The 16,921-nt window shown below is 47.9% G+C and overlaps 7 protein-coding genes across 7 annotated transcripts; 3 read left to right on the top strand and 4 right to left on the bottom strand.

The window, feature by feature from the left end:
- Positions 1–1,021: 1,021 nt before the first annotated feature.
- PGRI_009960 (pentatricopeptide repeat protein) lies at positions 1,022–3,601 on the bottom strand (the record flags this gene model as incomplete). Its single annotated transcript, XM_040788709.1, has 1 exon — positions 1,022–3,601. The coding sequence occupies one exon, from the start codon at positions 3,599–3,601 to the stop codon at positions 1,022–1,024; it is 2,580 nt and encodes an 859-aa protein (XP_040652481.1).
- Positions 3,602–3,758: 157 nt separating this feature from the next.
- Positions 3,759–6,216, top strand: PGRI_009950 (uncharacterized protein; the record flags this gene model as incomplete). Its single annotated transcript, XM_040788708.1, has 8 exons — positions 3,759–3,818; positions 3,875–4,087; positions 4,145–4,218; positions 4,271–4,505; positions 4,556–4,695; positions 4,748–5,021; positions 5,071–5,192; positions 5,241–6,216. 8 exons carry the CDS (start codon positions 3,759–3,761, stop codon positions 6,214–6,216), a joined length of 2,094 nt encoding a protein of 697 aa, XP_040652480.1.
- A 144-nt stretch (positions 6,217–6,360) lies between these two features.
- Positions 6,361–7,573, bottom strand: PGRI_009940 (uncharacterized protein; the record flags this gene model as incomplete). Its single annotated transcript, XM_040788707.1, has 5 exons — positions 6,361–6,992; positions 7,051–7,187; positions 7,244–7,304; positions 7,355–7,474; positions 7,531–7,573. 5 exons carry the CDS (start codon positions 7,571–7,573, stop codon positions 6,361–6,363), a joined length of 993 nt encoding a protein of 330 aa, XP_040652479.1.
- A 150-nt stretch (positions 7,574–7,723) lies between these two features.
- Positions 7,724–10,522, top strand: PGRI_009930 (snoRNA-binding rRNA-processing protein NOP14; the record flags this gene model as incomplete). The annotated part of the gene is made up of 2 exons (XM_040788706.1): positions 7,724–8,011; positions 8,075–10,522. 2 exons carry the CDS (start codon positions 7,724–7,726, stop codon positions 10,520–10,522), a joined length of 2,736 nt encoding a protein of 911 aa, XP_040652478.1.
- Positions 10,523–10,767: 245 nt separating this feature from the next.
- On the bottom strand, positions 10,768–12,498 carry PGRI_009920 (uncharacterized protein; the record flags this gene model as incomplete). The annotated part of the gene is made up of 3 exons (XM_040788705.1): positions 10,768–11,811; positions 11,876–12,235; positions 12,289–12,498. The coding sequence occupies 3 exons, from the start codon at positions 12,496–12,498 to the stop codon at positions 10,768–10,770; spliced, it is 1,614 nt and encodes a 537-aa protein (XP_040652477.1).
- Positions 12,499–13,270: 772 nt separating this feature from the next.
- Positions 13,271–14,352, top strand: PGRI_009910 (putative G-patch domain protein; the record flags this gene model as incomplete). Its single annotated transcript, XM_040788704.1, has 2 exons — positions 13,271–13,369; positions 13,453–14,352. 2 exons carry the CDS (start codon positions 13,271–13,273, stop codon positions 14,350–14,352), a joined length of 999 nt encoding a protein of 332 aa, XP_040652476.1.
- A 350-nt stretch (positions 14,353–14,702) lies between these two features.
- Positions 14,703–16,684, bottom strand: PGRI_009900 (uncharacterized protein; the record flags this gene model as incomplete). The annotated part of the gene is made up of 4 exons (XM_040788703.1): positions 14,703–15,583; positions 16,085–16,162; positions 16,210–16,473; positions 16,585–16,684. 4 exons carry the CDS (start codon positions 16,682–16,684, stop codon positions 14,703–14,705), a joined length of 1,323 nt encoding a protein of 440 aa, XP_040652475.1.
- Positions 16,685–16,921: the final 237 nt, after the last annotated feature.

The following is a 16,921-nucleotide window of genomic DNA, read 5'->3' as shown; positions in this document are numbered from 1 at the left end:
CCTGATAAAAAAGCCATACGCAGTAACATGCTATGCCTGTCTGTTGGGCGAGAATTCGAGGTGAAAGCCGACCAAGGGAGTCAATGTTCGTACTGCCCTTCGTATTGCCACCTGTCCTAGATCTCGTATGAGTTTCACAATCCTCGGCCACTTGTACCAATGGCGGCATACTGAAAGTAGTACTGGGTTTATGATGACTAGCCAACATCAAGAATACCAATACACCGGCAGATCACGGCTATATTATAGGACCTTAGCCACTGATCTGACAATAAGTCTCTTGCGGAAACTTCTTTCCTCTGGTCGCCATCGAAACATCTTGCGCATGGATGCGAGAAATAGTTGCTGCTGTTCACCTTGCAAATTTCCTTCAAGCTGCTCCAAAGTCCTTGGAAGAATTGGAACGGTTACCTTCCAATTACCTTTGATTTCATTAGTATTGGGAGCTGTAGAAGTGGATTATTTTGGACAACGCACCTTCAGTATCAAAGAAGTGTGTGGCATAATCGCTGTTCTGTAGCATATCTCTAGGTGGTGACCTTGGCACCTTTTACACCAAACCACCTGGTTATAGTCAGGTGTCCCCAACCTGATATAAATGTTGAAGGGAGTGGGATGACAAGGAACTAATCTGGCCGTTTGTCCGAGCCAAATTAGGGAAAGGTAGGCATCGAAGTTGAGGTAGTGGCCTCTTTCCTAGGACTGTAGACCTGTTTGAAGCGTGGATCTGGACTAGATCTTTAATATCTTTTAGGGTTGGTAGTTGGGGGTTTGAGATAGTGGGTGACCATCGTCTGATGAGTACTGGAGGCTGTTTGAAATGTATTTCACAAGGGCTCATATGCTAATATGAGAAAGGCGAAATATTCAAGTAGAGTGACTTGGACGTAAGTAACTGATTATGTATAAATACAAAAAAATGTTAATAATAATATACATCGCCCTAGTGATTTGGGTGTAGACTGTCAAACGCCATAATTTCCCAATGCAATGAAGTCAAATATCTTGGTGACCAACATGGTCACAGAAGTTTGCTATCGTCTACTCCCAAGGGCGCCCCCAAGTCGATATGTTCGGCTAACATCTCCTTCGCCGCCACTTCGAGTTTATTTTCCACTTGAACTGGATCCAAAGCATCTGCTCGGCTCATCACAATCCGTAGGAGACCGGCCATGATCTCTAGTTGGTACTGTTCCATCTCACGTGGATCCAGCTGTTCAAGACTCAATCCTTGCGATCGCAGATTTTCGGCTTTGCGGTCACCCAAGAGTTCTAGCAAACGGCTGACTTGGCTGATATTCTCTTTACTTCGTGGCGTCGAAGATAATCGACGGAGGCGCCGTTTTGGTGTGTTGGCTGGTACAGCAGCCAGTCGCGCAATTTGAAGCACTATCATGCGAGCGGTGGTATCATCAGGGGTGAAGCCGAAGGCTGAATGCATCGAGTAAATGGCGACCAATGTGCCGGGGATGTCTTTGGAGAGACAGAAACATCGCACAATCTGATCGAATAGAGCTCTAGGAATCTGCGCTTTGGTGGTTCTCTGAGCGCTAGGAGATAACTGGGAGTACCAGGATATCATGTTGGCATAGAGCTGACGTGCTGATGGGAAGCTCGCGTCGAAGGCAGTACGCCCACGATCGTATTGGAGCTTGGCACAATCCCAGAGGCAGGCATACGTTTCCACGTCGGGCCGGATGGCGGTAGACATTGTCTGGAACTTGGTCCACAGATTCTTCACATCTTGCTTTCGGAGCTCTGCGTATAGGAGGTGGTTCATAAAGTAAGAGTTTGGCTTGATATGTGCATCCCCAAGACATTTGACCAAGTATTTGACCATGTCGTCGTCACCTCGGCGTGTGTAATGAAGAAGAAGGATAGAGAAGGTCTCGATGCTCGCAGGCGGAACCTCTCTCTGCATAAACTGGGGTATGCGTACAGATTCTGTCTCCCCATACTTGACTTGAAGCTGAGGAGAACTCTCCGCCGGCTGGTATCGCCTCCATACAACATCAATGCGCTTCTGGATCATGGCCCACCCAAGTCTCTCTGCCTTGTCACGTGCACTTGTGTTCCCATCACGGAGCCAGCCCGCAATGATTCCATTCAAGTGCTTGCTATCAGGCTTGACACACCGCTCATACATAAGTTCAATGACCAGAGCAGCAGAGTCGACCTCACCCATACCAATGAGCTTCTTCATCCAACTTGCATAGAAGAACCGATTCTGAAACTGGCGAGGCAACACCTTGAGCGCCGACAAAGAGACCTTGTTCACTTCGTTTTCGTTGATGCTTGATGCATGAAGGTTACCAGCAAGCCCCAACGCAGCTTTGTACAAAGCAGTGGAGTCATTTGCCGGGTCTTTTCCGGTCACCATCATGTCCTTAAAGATTGCAACTGCAGTATCCAGTCGACCGGCCGTGAGAAGGGCAATGCTGATCTGATCATAGTCTTCCATGGTCATATCTGGGCCCAAGAATGTCTTCAGCTGCAAATAAAGTGCCCAAGCTTTTACTTCAGCTTCCTTTCCGGGCAGTCTTCCCCATGCTATGATGACAGGAATGAGTACACGCGGCTGACGAGTTCGGTCGTTTGCCAGGAAAGCCAAAGCAATATCTTGAGCTCTTTGTGGGTTGTTGTCTGCAGCAAATAATCGCACTCCCAGCTTCCAGTATTCTTCCAAATCCTCCTTCTTCTGGGACAGCTCTGCTTGATATGCCTCCCACTGTTCTAGCGCAAGGTTGGTGGAGCCACTTTCATGTAGGGATGTAATATAAAATAGTATTTGAGGCGTAGCGAGTTCTTGGCCAATAGATGTAGCGTCCCGGACCAGGATTTGTAAATGTGCTGAGCGTGTAGCCTGGTCAGCCTCTCCTATTGCTTGTGAATCCCATATTGTTTCAAATGCCCTTTCGGGCATTATTGTCAAAAATCCCGGGATGGTCTGCTTGCATCGTCGGTACCACTTCCATAAGTCTTGTCGAGCCCGCTCGTCTGACATCTTTTCTTGGAGTTGCCGCAGGGAATTGTTGAACTTTATAGCATAAGGATGAGACTCTGCCCCTGCACGCTTTGCTGCGGCAGATCGTCTGGCGGCTATTCTCCGCCGGCTTTTGACGCCATCCTCCCAATTCTCTTCTTCCATCGCAAGGCCTTCAAACTCCTCTCGTAGCATATCATCAAGCTCTTTGTCGAAAACTTGATCCAGTCCAGGCTCGTCTGCAGGCTTGGGATTTTCTGCGTCAAATTTTCTCAGAGCTTCTAGGGCAATCTTCCGGTCCTCTTCTGGCAGACTCTTGATGAAGGGGCTGTTGGGAGCGAAAGGTCCCTCCTCCAAAACCTTCAATTCATCCTGGAGCTTCTCGAGCTCCTTTTTGACCTCATCTCGATCCGCAATATCTTCGGCTTCAGGGTCTATTTTGCGTCTTTTTTTGCTGTCGATGGATTCCTGTTCGTAGAATGTGACTTTGTCGTTCGGTCCACCAAAATTAAGACGCCGCGGAGGTACGGCGGAGAAGGCCCGGCGTGGAGCGCGTGTCGATGGGTTGCGGGCCACATGCTGACACCACCGGGCTCCTTGAATAGCCTGGCGCAGCATGAAGTCTGAATTCAATCGGTCATCGAAGACCAAAAAAGTTGGAGAAGTGAAGAAGTTCAAGTTCGGAAGAGAACCAATTATCGCCTAATTAGGTTTAGTGCCTGTCGCGCTTCCGCCCTTGAAGTCATTCCCCATTGACCAAGTCCTTTCGAGCAACATGGATGCTGATGGATTAAACGATGCCTTGGGCTTGTCAAATGACAAGTCCCAAAACCTGGTTTGTTTTAACATTTGGCATGGTCATTGGGGTTATGCGCTAACAAATCATTGCAGGGTGCGTACATCTACCAACCGCCCAAACATGGAAAATCATCAGGCGAACGACCTTCAAAACGCCGCAAAGTCTCGTCAACTGTCAGCAGGGATGAGCAAGCTGAGAGACAGCGCTTCGTGCCACTTTTGAACGGAGAAGAGAACGCCGAGTCCGTCCAATTGCGATACAATGCCTATCGGGAGCTCTGGTCGAAGCAAGAAAACAAGATCCAGGTTAGTTAGGCAAATTAATGGGTGGTCATAGTGATGAGTTTCTCACCGGGATTAAAGGATATTCTCGATGATGTCGATGCTGGAGTTTTGAAAGATGTATTATCCTTTGTCAGGGATACCTCACCCCAGACGTACGTCCCTATCCCAATACGATCCACGAACGTGCTCTAAATATGGCTTTAGGTGTGATGGATGTATTCCTACAGCTTTGGTGACAGTTGGTTCAAATGTGTCCTCGCTCAGCAGATTGCTCTCACGGCTTAATGGTCAATTGATATCGACCGAAGAAGGCAGTGTCGTGGTATTGGAATCAGGCGATGCTCCCAATTTGAAAACAACGCTGAAGAACATTATCCGAGCTACCGTTACAAATACGGATGGCAATGATGGATATCAAAAATTCCTTACAGACCGTGCAGTATGTGACGGCATCAAAACCATCAGATTATTGTACTAACCGTTCATAAGGGACCTCGACTTCTCGGTTACGATTTAGATCTTCTTCATGACTATGTGCAGAGAAAAGGGACTAAGAAATTGGTCCTGGCTCTTCGAGATAGCGAGGCTTTTGACCCCGGCCTTTTGACCGATCTTTTATCCCTATTCAAGTGCGATTGATATTCTAGACTTTGGTCGATCTGCTAGCTGACGTTCTATTAGGTCATGGCTTGACCGCATACCATTCACAGTCTTACTGGGCATCTCCACGTCTGTAGAGCTGTTCGAAGGCAGACTGCCTCGCTCCTGTGTTGCTCTCCTTCGAGGAAAGCATTTCGAGGTCCAAGAGGCTGGCAACTGTGTTGACCGCATCTATGAAACTCTCCAGACTGATCCAGAGACCAATCTTTGGCTTGGTCGCAACGTTACCAACACTCTGTTTGAGAACACAAGTGACTATTTCCAAAGTCCGGAGGCATTCAGTCGCATGGTCAAGGTGAGAACTATCCCCAATAGTGTCAAATACAGAAATTTAATTCGAGCAGTATACATACATGTCTCATTTCTTCGCAAACTCCTTGGCAGTATTATTAGCCAACCCTGATCCTACAATTCTCGCCCAAAACAAGCTTTGCGAGGCCGTCAGAAACCTGCCATCATTCCGAATGTAAGAGTCTCCAATTCTCATATTATATCTCAACTAATTTGATCCCAGGTTCTGCGAAGATCTAGTCGAAGAAGGCTCCATCAAGCAAGTCCGAGATATGCTAGAAGATGACCAATATCTCATTAAAGAGACGCTAAAGTACCTGGATGCAAACCAGCAAAGAATGCGTAACATGTTCCAGGCAGTCCGTGTCATACATATCTGCCTCCAATACACACAGAGTACGAAGAAAGCCAATGTGTCGGACCTTTCTATTCGTGCACTCTCTGGCGAACTGTCCGAGTCCACTGTTGCGGAAGAAATGGTCGCCACGGCGAAAACTTTAGATTCTGACAAGCTGGCTGAACTCCTCGCGCGTCTCCGGGGGATTCTAATTAGTCCCGAGGCCGATGTGATTCAAGAAGATCTTAGGGCATTATTGGAAACGTGCTCGGAGTCCGGTCCACTGCGCAGTGGATACAATATCAACAGCACAGTCACAAAGACCACCGTCGTCCAGCAGCGTATTCGGCTAAGCAAAGGCCAAGCCGACCTCTCAGAACAAGCTGTGGAATATACCAACATCGTTGACCGATTGGTCGCACTTTTGCAAGTGCATCTTGCAGAAAACCTCATCGACCCACAAGATCTGTTTCTACATGAAGCCTTTTTGTTTGACCTGCGAAACCCATTAAAGGAAACATTTGCCCCTCGGCCACGCTTTGCAATAGAGCGCGCCCTGGCTACTCCCTTTGATTACCTGCTGTCCTCGTCGGATGTCACTATGACCAAGGTCTCGGCCAAGCAACCTGCCACCGCGATTCTTTATCAACTGTACCTTGATTCGGGCGCTCTGGTGAATGTTCATGATCTCTGGCAAGCTTTCTATGGTGTATTTGAAACTGAAGAAGCTAATGGGTGTGATGACCGAGTCGTGATGTCTTTGTTCTATAGCGCTCTCTCGGAATTGAAGGCGTTTGGTGTGATCAAGAATAGTCGGAAAAAGACTGACCACTTGGCCAAATCAGCGTGGATGGGGCTTTAGTTTTATATTGAGATTCAAATAAACTTCATGGTATATCATATTTCTGGCATGGGGTATCATGGACATAAAAATGCAGTAGCTGACAGGCTAGAGACTTGGTTGTCTGGTGTTGCAGACAATATCATAAAGAGCACAAACTCACCATCAATCAATAGGTCGTTGAATTATGTCGTCATTCCCAATTGGTCGTCCACCGTCGCTCAAAACCATAGCTTCTCTTCTGCGTCGGCGAAGCGCTTGCTCTTCGGCATTCCCTTCCTGAAGTCTGCGCGAAGGAGATCGTCCAAAGGTCCCTCCTGCCTCATCCGCATCCACCATCCACACATCACTGTCCCCATCATCTTCATCATCGTGGTCGTTTTCTTCAATCATGCTGCCCATTAGTCCATGTTTTCGCAGCTGCTTGATCCCATCCGGGTGCGAGGAAAGCGCGCTGAAGATCGCGCTCATGACGACGTCATCCGACCACCATGTTTTCATGAGGATCACCACATCCCGCCGACGAGAAGGCTCAGCTATTGCGCACGGGAATGGATATCTGCAGAGCCATCGACTGATGATCCCCGCTTCCAATGCGTCGGGTATGTTCTCTGGCAACAAAACGTTCAGAATGTTCAGCGCTTTCTTCTCTCCCATCGGCCGTGTTTTCGGCAAAATGGGCGAATTGGTGGTAGATGTCTTCTCCACGTGTTCTTCTAGTAAGTTGCAAAGGCAGTTGGTAATGGCGGTAAAGGTGGGCACATCGGCGAGTCGAGCGCAAATCGAAGTTCGAGTGACTGCAGAATGATATTAACATTCATATACTGTCAAAATATGGCTGAGTGTATAGCATACGAGCTCGGTTAGAAACTAAGAAGTTCAATGCATTCAAAGCTCGCCGTTGGTGAGCTTTGTTCTTGGATGCCAGTTCCTCCAATAGCAGGTCACGCGTATCTCCCTTCGTAGACCGTTCTGAAATAATGCGCAAGGCCCTGGAAAGTATCAGCTGACGCACAAAGTGGTTTGAAATAACGTTGTTTTAGCGTACGCAGCTCGGAGGTCATGGCTTGTGCTTTGAGAGAGCTTCAAGAGTGTGTCTAATTTGAGGGCTATAGGATTCATTAGTACAATAACATATTGGGTATAGATATCTGCGCACCTTCTTCTGTTCCCTCACTAATGATCTTGTCTTCCTTCTCAACATGTTTGATTTCTGTCAAATCGACAACTTGGCGGAGGTCTGTCGCGATACCGCGGATAGCAAAGAATAGTGAGACACCTAAATAAGTTAATCATATGAGCTGAGGTCATTTCATCCGGTAAATGCATCCATACCTAGGCATAGCCATAGCACACCATCCCCAGAAAAGGGAGCCATAGTGGTTGTGAGAGTTGGAGATGGCGGAGAACACAATTGGCAGAATCTTGATCGGCGCAGGCCGCGGAGGCGGTGTACCTGATTTTTTTGATGAGAATCACGACGGGGAAAAAAACTCCCAACTCTCAAATTCAAACCCAACCACATACAATGCCGCCTTCTCAGCTGAAACAGCTGAAGGCTTCACTCCGTGAGAATGGAGTTCTTGGTCCTCAGAAGTCCAAGAAAGAAAAACGACAGAATGCGAAGACCGGAGTCGGTGCGAAGAATCGCAACCAGCGCGAGGTCGCCTTGCAAGCCATTCGAGATCGGTTCAATCCTTTCGAGATCAAAACGATAAGCAAGTCCAGCAAGTTCGATGTCACGACCAGAGATGGCAACACCACCGCTGGAGGAGGCGCTCGCCCAGGTGTTACCAAATCACTAGGTGAAGAAAGAGTAAGTTTATCTTCTTTTCCCCAAGTACTACAATTGAAAAAAAAAAAATTTAACTTAAATCAGCGACGCGCCACCCTTCTGAAAGAGATGAACAGCCGAAACAAGGTCGGTGGGCTTATCGATCGCCGGTTCGGTGAGAACGATCCCACTATGACCCCCGAGGAACGGGCCGCCGAGAGATTTGCGAGAGAGAGCCAGAGAAAGATGCGGAAGGAGTCCATGTTCAACCTCGAGGACGATGATGATGAGATGCAGCTTACTCACATGGGTCAATCTTTGTCATTCGACGGAACAACCCAAGACGACTTCGAGGCCGGAGACTTGGATGATGCGGGGGAATCCGACGAGGAAGCGTCCCGGAAACGGAAGCGATTCCCCGATGGCGATGAAGATCAGGACCAGGATCAGGAAGACTTCATCGACTATGGAGACGAAGATCAGCCAGGGCGCAAAAAGACCAAGGCTGAGGTTATGAAAGAAGTCATTGCCAAGTCTAAGTTCTACAAAGCGGAACGGCAACAGGCCAAAGATGAGGATGAGGACCTACGGGAAGCATTGGATAAGGAACTTCCTGATCTTTTCGACGCTCTGCGGGGCATCAAGCCTGCTGTCAAGGCGGGCAAACCAGAGGCACCGAAGCACGATTTCTCGGAGATGAACCCAGAGCGTGCTGCCATGCTGGAAGAGTCGCAAAACAGCAAGGATCCGGAGAAGGAATACGATCAGCGCCTCAGGCAGATGACATTCGATCAACGATCAAGACCCACAGATCGCACAAAGACTGAAGAGGAGAAGGCGGAGGAAGAGGCTGAGCGCCTCAAGAAACTTGAGAACGATCGCCTCCGACGAATGCGTGGAGAGCAGCTCACTGACGACGAGGAGGATAACATGGACCAGGACGAAATGCCCGAGGATGACGAGTCGGAAATTGACGATGCTACGCATTTCGGCCTCCCAGCTTACCCTACTGAACCACGCCCTGAGCTTGGTGTTGAGGATGAAGATGATTTCATCATCGACGAAGACTTGGTCGAGACAGATTCAAATGCCAGCCTCGACATGGGTGACAGTGATAGCGACATGGAAGAGGAGGAAGAGGATTTGTCTAGCGATGAATCTGACGGGGCAGATGGGGAGGACGAGCTCATTAACGGAATGACGCTACCGACAGAGGATTCCGCTGCCGCTTCGACTGCTGCCGAGGTTAGCAAGGAAGCAAACGGAAAACTCGCATTCACCTATCCTTGTCCGAAAGACCATGAAAGCTTCCTGAGTATCACCAAGAATGTTCCTGTCGAGGAAATCCCGACAGTCATCCAGCGCATTCGAGCATTGCATCATCCCCGACTTAGACCTGGCAACAAGGACAAGCTTGGTCGATTTGCCGAAGTTCTTGTTGAACATGTTTCTTACATGGGTAACAAGACTGAGCAGCCTCCATTTGCGATTCTAGAAAATATTATTCGTCACATCCATTCTTTGGCCAAGACCCATCCTTTGAATGTGACAATCGCGTGCCGAGCGCAACTTCGTGAGATCGGCAAGGAACGCCCACTCAATCTCTTGCCCGGTGATCTCATCTTGCTTACCGGACTTTCGACCTTCTTCCCCACATCTGATCACTTCCATACGACAGCCACACCCGCTCATCTCTGCCTAGCACGGTACCTGGGTCAATGCACCACCAGCTCGCTCACAGACCTTGCAAGTGGTACATTTGCCGCAAGTCTTTGTCTCCAATATCAAAAGGCCTCGAAGAGATATATGCCCGAGTTTGTCAACTACACTCTCAATGCTCTCTGCAATCTTGCTCCCACGGAGCCGACTGTCAAGTTTGGAGCCTTCCCCTACAGAAAGTCACTGGAATCCGTCCAGCTCGTGTCCTCCCAGAAGGTCACACCTCGCAAACTGCGATTCCGTGATGTGACTATCTCTCCTTCTGATCCTCAGGCACAGGAGGAACTCAAGCTCTCCCTTCTTACTACTCTCGTGTCTCTCCTCGGTTCCGCTTCCGACATCTGGGCCGAGAAATCTGCTTTCACCGAGATCTTTACACCGGTCCGTGCCGTTCTGCAGTACCTCCGTCAATCTCTCAAGGGCAAGGTATACTCAGCAGCTCGGGAGCCAATCCAAAGCACCCTGGACAAGATCGATGCCCACCTCGCACAGGCTCGTCTCGTTCGTCGCCCGCTGTTCCTGCACAACCACAAACCCCTGGCTATCAAGACAGCCATTCCGAAGTTCGAGGAGAACTTCAACCCAGACAAGCACTACGATCCAGACCGCGAGCGTGCCGAGTCCAACCGCCTCAAGAAGGAGCTCAAGCGCGAGCGCAAGGGCGCCATGCGCGAGCTCCGCAAGGACGCCAGTTTCGTTGCTCGCGAGCAGCTGCGCGAGAAGAAGGAGCGCGACTCCGAGTACGAGAAGAAGTACAAGCGCCTTGTTGCGGAGATTCAGAGCCAGGAGGGTCGTGCTGCCAACGAGTACGAGCGGGCACGTGGCAGGCGGTAATCTTGCATTGTTGCATTTCAACTTGTTCCACGTTTGTTTTCCATATATCACACTTAGTTGCACATCCTGTTTGGCTGGTATATACATTGTCTGGCGTAAGGCTGGGAATAAAAGTCAAGTTCGAGATCTACGAGATCTACAAAAGAAATCCGCTAGTCTATATTTAGTAAAGAATCGACTCGTCAAATGCTTGAGTAGATCAAGGCTCTATTTACTTCCATGTATATCTACACTATATACCTATGCTACTGCTTTAAGTCAACCCCAATGCTAGTCAAATATTTACATCGGTTTCTCTGTCCCTGTGGTACCGTTTCCATCTTAGTCTTGCCAGTTCGAATGAAGATCCGCCGATATCCATCACCATCTTGACCCCAAGTCTCCCATTTCGGACTTGAAGGAAGACGTTTAGTGTTCGGATCCAGAGACGTAATGAAGCTTGTCCAGTAACCTTGCATCAAAGGCACAATATCTGCGTTGGTGGTGTAGTATGAAGCTGGAGCATGACTGTTGCCAGTATTAGTCAATCCCCAGATCGCGTTAATTTCGACGGTGTGATATGTTCCCACCCCGGAACTCTCGTTGGCGGGATCCTGAACTGCGTAGTGGTAGTTCCAGCTTGGGACACCTGCCGCTGCATAGACAGAAGACATGTCAATCCCGGGACAGATGTAGCGGATTTCGCCGTATGCTGTACTTGCCGGCCGCCAGTAGGGCCCAGTGCCAGGGAACGTCTCCGTCTGGTTTGCAGTAAGGAATATACTGTTTATCCTGGAGATATGAGCCTGTTTTATAGATGGGAATTGGTTCCGAATAAATGTATCTGCGGCGTCAACACTGGAGGTGCTCTTGGGAACGAAATTCGTGCCTTCATTGGTGTCATGGCCAAATATCACCGGTACCTTGATGAATTTGCCTTCATGAAAGAGACGGTACGTGTAGTCTGCCACCAGGTCTTCGTCGATTGTGGGACCGTACTGGAACAAAGGCTTCCCTTTTGCTCCTGGGTAGGGTCTGTTAACGTTCTGCTGCTGCAAAACATTGACGTCGAGATTGCGCAGGCATTCCAGGGTATTTTGACTACTGTCACATGAAGTCGCAGTTGCCAGCGCGTCGTATGCAAATTGACTTTCAGAGACATTGAGCATATGGCCAAAGCTCTGTGATTCTGCTGCTGCTGCAACAAACAGGCCCTCATCTCTACCACCATATGCTGACAGCATAAGAGTTATTGAGGCAGCACCTGCACTATCACCACCGATGACAACATGCTTGGGGTCTCCACCAAACTAGAGAGAGTGTCAAAACCGAATATCAAAACAACAGGAAGAACGAAATAGCACGTCGACCTACCTTGCTGATATACTTCTGAACCCATTTCAACGCCTTTCGTTGATCTTTCAGACCATTGTTTAGACTTGCTCCTTTTTCAACCTCCTGTCCAGCAAGAAATCCGTAGGGACCAACCCGATAGTTGAAAGTGACCACCACCATATTGTTTCCAGACGCATTGATCAACCCAGTGCCGTTATAGTTGGCATTTGCGTTTCCTGCGAAGCCTCCGCCTTGTATAAAGAAGTAGACGGGTACTTTCTTCGAGCCGTCTGCGGAAGCTGTGGGGGCGTATATATCTAGAAATAGACAGTCCTCCGAGGTTCCTTCGGGGACCTCCCGGCCTTCACTTCCTGCTGTGGGAATGCAAATACTTCCATGCTTGTGAATTGTCAATAGCCACCCATAAATAAATTGACGGAAGAGATGTCTACCTCGATTGCTTGCTGTATTCCCTCGACAGACAAAGGATCCTGCGGGGCAGCAAATCGTAGTTCTCCTACAGGAGGAGCAGCAAACCGCATACCAAGCCACTGTGTGACTCCACTAGATAGTGTGCGACCTTCATAGCTAGCATATCCCAGATCTACCACTGTAGATGCTGACGCTAGGGATAGCAAAGAACAGAGGTACAAAATTAACATGATGAACAGTCTGATTGCTAACTGGTCGAGGCCATGGCTTATAAAGAACCCTCATGTAAAAGAAAAGCTGGCCCTTCTCCATCAAAGTCACGGTGACAGCACCTGCAAAGTGCCACGAGGACAGATTCCTTGCGCCACCTTTGAGATATGCTTAGACGCTTGCAGGTTGTGTGTCACATGTACTGCAAGGGAACTGGGATGTGAAAGAAATGGGATATTTTAGCCGACAGGCTTTTAGAAACAGAATTGAATCATCTTGGAGATGGGAAATGTCTATGACTTTTAGTTATTTTGCTATAAAAGTCCACGGGTAACTATTGTAGTAACTATGTACATGGTCATAGTTATACACACTTTGTACTACACTTTTTTTTCTAAGTAGGCATAGTGAGACACCGAGAGACATCGAGAGACATCTGAACCCATCTCTAAATGTCTAGACAAAGACATGTTCTAGGGTCCTTGGATAGCTTCTTTGTTTAGTATACTTCGTGGTCTAATTAGTTCAATCTTCAACCTGTTTCTTTTCCCTAGTAAAAGGCTAAAAAAAAAAAGTGTACTGTATGATATTTTACGAATAGTATAAATGATATAAATGATATAAATGATATAAATGATATAAATGATATCAATGTTATCTATATATAGGTGTATAGCCCTGGAGTGTTTTAGCCCTAAAATTAATTTGGTCCGGTAGCTCCCCCCGCAAAACCCCAAAGCGGCTTTCTTATCTCCCGTCACTCTTCCTTTCCCTTACCCTTTGGCTGACAATATGGCTTCCGAAGATGAAGATGACTACATGAATATGGTAATCGAGGAGCCTCCTCAAAAGGAGACCTTCACACAAAAAAAGCGCCGAGAACTACGAGAGGTACCATTATTCTCCACATTCCACTGTCTCCGGCTAAGTGCTAAAACCATTCTGACATTTCTAACATTCTATTCCATATGCAGGCTGAAGCCCGAGCTCGAGTCCCATCCAAAGCCGAACGCGCCGCTCAAGAAGCCGCCCGTCGAGAGAAAGCTTTGGCCACAAGCACTCTCAATCCCACCAACAAAGGATTCAAAATGATGGAAAAGCTTGGGTTCAAGCCTGGTGGGGTACTTGGCAAACCTGCAGCCAGCGATTCTGATGACGCTTTCTTAAAGGCACGTGCTGAACCGCTGAATCTAACCTTGAAAGAAAACCGTGGTGGAATCGGGTTGGACACAGAGAAAAAACGCAAGCTCCGGGAGGAAGCAGAAGAAGCAGTAAAGAGAATCAAACATGAGGAAGGGAGTTACCGCGATCGCATCCGTGAAGAGCGTGAGTTGAAACACATCGAAGCGCAGGTACGCGCTGCGCAGAAAGTTGCAGAGAGACTGGATGCAGAATCGGAGAGTGGGGCTACCGAAGAGAAAGAAGGAGAGTCACAGTCCAACAAAGAAGCCCCGACAAAGAAGAGGCCAATTAAGCTCACATCCCACGTCAACGTCCTCTATCGCGGTCTTATCCGTGAACGCGAACGAAACGACAGTGACCGCCAGACACGCCATGCTCTCCAATCCTCACTTCCTTCCTCGTTTTTCCCCAAAGCACGCCTACCAGAATACGATGACCCTACTATGGACCGGGAGGATAAAAAGGCCCTTGGTAGTGAACTGGATCAAAATACCTCTACACTGGAGATAGAGCTAGAAGAAGACGACGAGGAGCTCGATGCATTCAATGAACTAGAGCCAGCCGAGCGGCTACGCAAGCTGGTTCTCTTTCTACGTGAGAAATATCGGTATTGTTTCTGGTGTAAATACGCCTATGAAACGGATCTTGAGTTGGAAGGTTGTCCTGGCCTGACCGAGGAGGATCACGATTGATCAAAGTCGTCTGTACTATATGAGAATCTCCTTGACACAGCGAGCTGACGATTTGGTATCATACCTAACGCATAGCTCCCTTTACGAATTTGTATCTCTACGAAATACTACACTTATGACAATGCAAAAAAAAGGTATTCATAAACATGCAGCTTTATTCCTGATTAATCCTTGATATACACGAGGTTCTTGGTATCATAAAAAAATGGCAAACAGATAAAAAAGAAAAAAAGAAGAAGAAAAAGAGAATATAACCTCGACAGGAACTACAGTTCCTTTGCAAGATATCATGCAATATATGCAAAGATGATTCATGCCTACCATATCAACCCGTCAAAATGAGAAGGATATCAGCTTGCAATTCGATCAACCAGTTCCTCCAATGAACGATTCTTGCATTTCTGCAAGGTCTGGTAGCAGGACTCGCAGATGCGCAGACAGCAGAACACACAGCGGTGCCGAATCTCTAGGTCAAATTTCTGACAGGTCATACACGGCATCGGACACCACGTATTCTGCGCCACGGGCATCGCGCGATGTTGCTGGTAGCATGTGAGGTGTATTTCGTTCAAATTCGGCGCCACAGGTTCGACATCCGGTGGGACAAAGGGAGAGGGGGCCATCTCTTCGCGCGATAGTTCTGGCACTCCTAGCGGCTCGGCACTCTCTGGGGTCGGGATAAAGTCTTCTGGTTGGGGAGAGTTGTCCTCGTCCGCTGGGACTGGAGCTGGAGCTGGAGCTGGAGCTGGAGCTGGAGCTGGAGCTGGAGCTGGAGCTGGAACTGGAGCTGGAACTGGAACTGGAGCCTGCACTGAGGCCGGAACTGGAGCCGGGGCCTGGACGAGAGTCGGAAGTTGGGGGGGAGAAGGGGTCACTGGGGTTGGTTGTTGAGGCGCATGGAAATCGGGCAGGGATTTCTTGGTTCGCATGCCTGTCGTCCGAGGAGGGGGAGACTGCGTTGGGACAGGGACCCGTTCAATTGGGCGTCGTTCTGGGACTGCATTCCGGATGGGAGGGAAGTATGGGTTGGATGGTATTTCCTCTTTCGGGGGAAGTGGGAGTTCCTTGTCCGGCGGAGGCGCCGGCTTTGGTGGTGGAGGGGTAGGGATGGCTGTCGGTTTCGAGATTGACTCTTCGGACGGTACAGAGTCTTTCCTTTGGAGAGAGAATTGTGATTTCGTTGTAGATTTGAATCCTAAAGAGGGCACACGAAGGCCGCGAGGGCGCTTATCTGAATCGAAGATTGCCATCTCAAAAAGAAATAAATCAATAAATAAAAATCAATATCAATATGGCCAATATGGGTAAAGGATCACTTTTAAAGGAAATACAAAGGGAAAGGAACAAAAGATAAGTAAAAAAAAATAAATGAAATTAAGAAAAAATCCCAAGTTTTTCTCTCCACCCAATAGGCGATCCATTAGAGAGGTATGAAGGCCTTTAGGGGTTCTTTAATATTCGGTTGATCCATCTAATCTATTGAGATGTTTCAGATTGGATTTCGATCTATCAATTCTTATATACCTAGGTATATGTTTACCCCCTAAACATGTACAGATCTTATAATATTTCAAATACTAATTCAAATCATTTTCTTTTCCTTTTTTTTTTAATGATCTTCAACAGGTATATACGATCTACGTTCTCGTGCAGCCTAAAAAATGTTAGTTAAATTTTTCCCCAAATCCTCTTGGTGACCTTACCTCAACATATCGTTCAATCCATGGCTTACATGCTGCCCAAGCTAGTAGTCCACCGGTAGCAAAAATAAAAATGAATACCACCGTTTCATCTTTTCGTGAATCTCGCTCTAATCCCCATTAGTACTTGTTGTTGTGATAGTTCCTCTTGACTTACGGAAACATGTTGTGTATACATCTTCCTCCTTAGCGCCTTTGCATGTCGGTAGCTCGTAGTCGAGACAGAACTTGCGATTGCAATCGTTACAATTCAGCGATCGATATTTCGGAGCTCGTTTGTAGTCATCCTCAAATTCGGAGGTAGAGTCGCGCTCGTGAAAGCGGACGTGGTCGATCCCTGAGGAGGTTTCGGACTTGGCGGGATTGAGGGGGATAATCGTACTATTGGAGAAACAGGTGCATTTGCAGAAGGAGGTTGGTGCTATAAGACTCAGTATTAGTATCAAACATCGACGCGCAGATAGTACCATTCCTCCCAACTCCCAACTCCCACTTGGCGCTTTGAGGGCGTCGGAGAGAGGCTAACACTTACTGGATGCTGCTACCAATGATGTGAAAGACAGAAATGTGAAAAACAGTAGCAACAGCTGTATGCCACGCTGTGATGACCAAGTAGAAACCATCCTCGACATATAGTGGACGATGCGACAAGTCCTGGTTTGACTGACTTTGAATGACGAGGACATGCACGTCACATGACCATGTACACAATCCAAAGACTAGAGCAGCAACAGATGTGATGTTTTTTTTTTCTTTTTCTTTTTTTTTATATATATAGATATATTTTATCAAAAGCACTTGGCCTGAATTACATGGTATTTTGTGTCGGCTACTGCCTAGTTTATGTATAAGCACCACAGAGTCTAGAT

The sequence above is a fragment of the Penicillium griseofulvum genome (assembly GCF_001561935.1).
Source record: "Penicillium griseofulvum strain PG3 chromosome Unknown contig_79, whole genome shotgun sequence".
NCBI classification, from domain to species: domain Eukaryota; kingdom Fungi; phylum Ascomycota; class Eurotiomycetes; order Eurotiales; family Aspergillaceae; genus Penicillium; species Penicillium griseofulvum.
The sequence above is the reverse complement of the archived record's forward strand: the minus strand, read 5'-3'. Positions and strand labels throughout refer to the sequence as shown.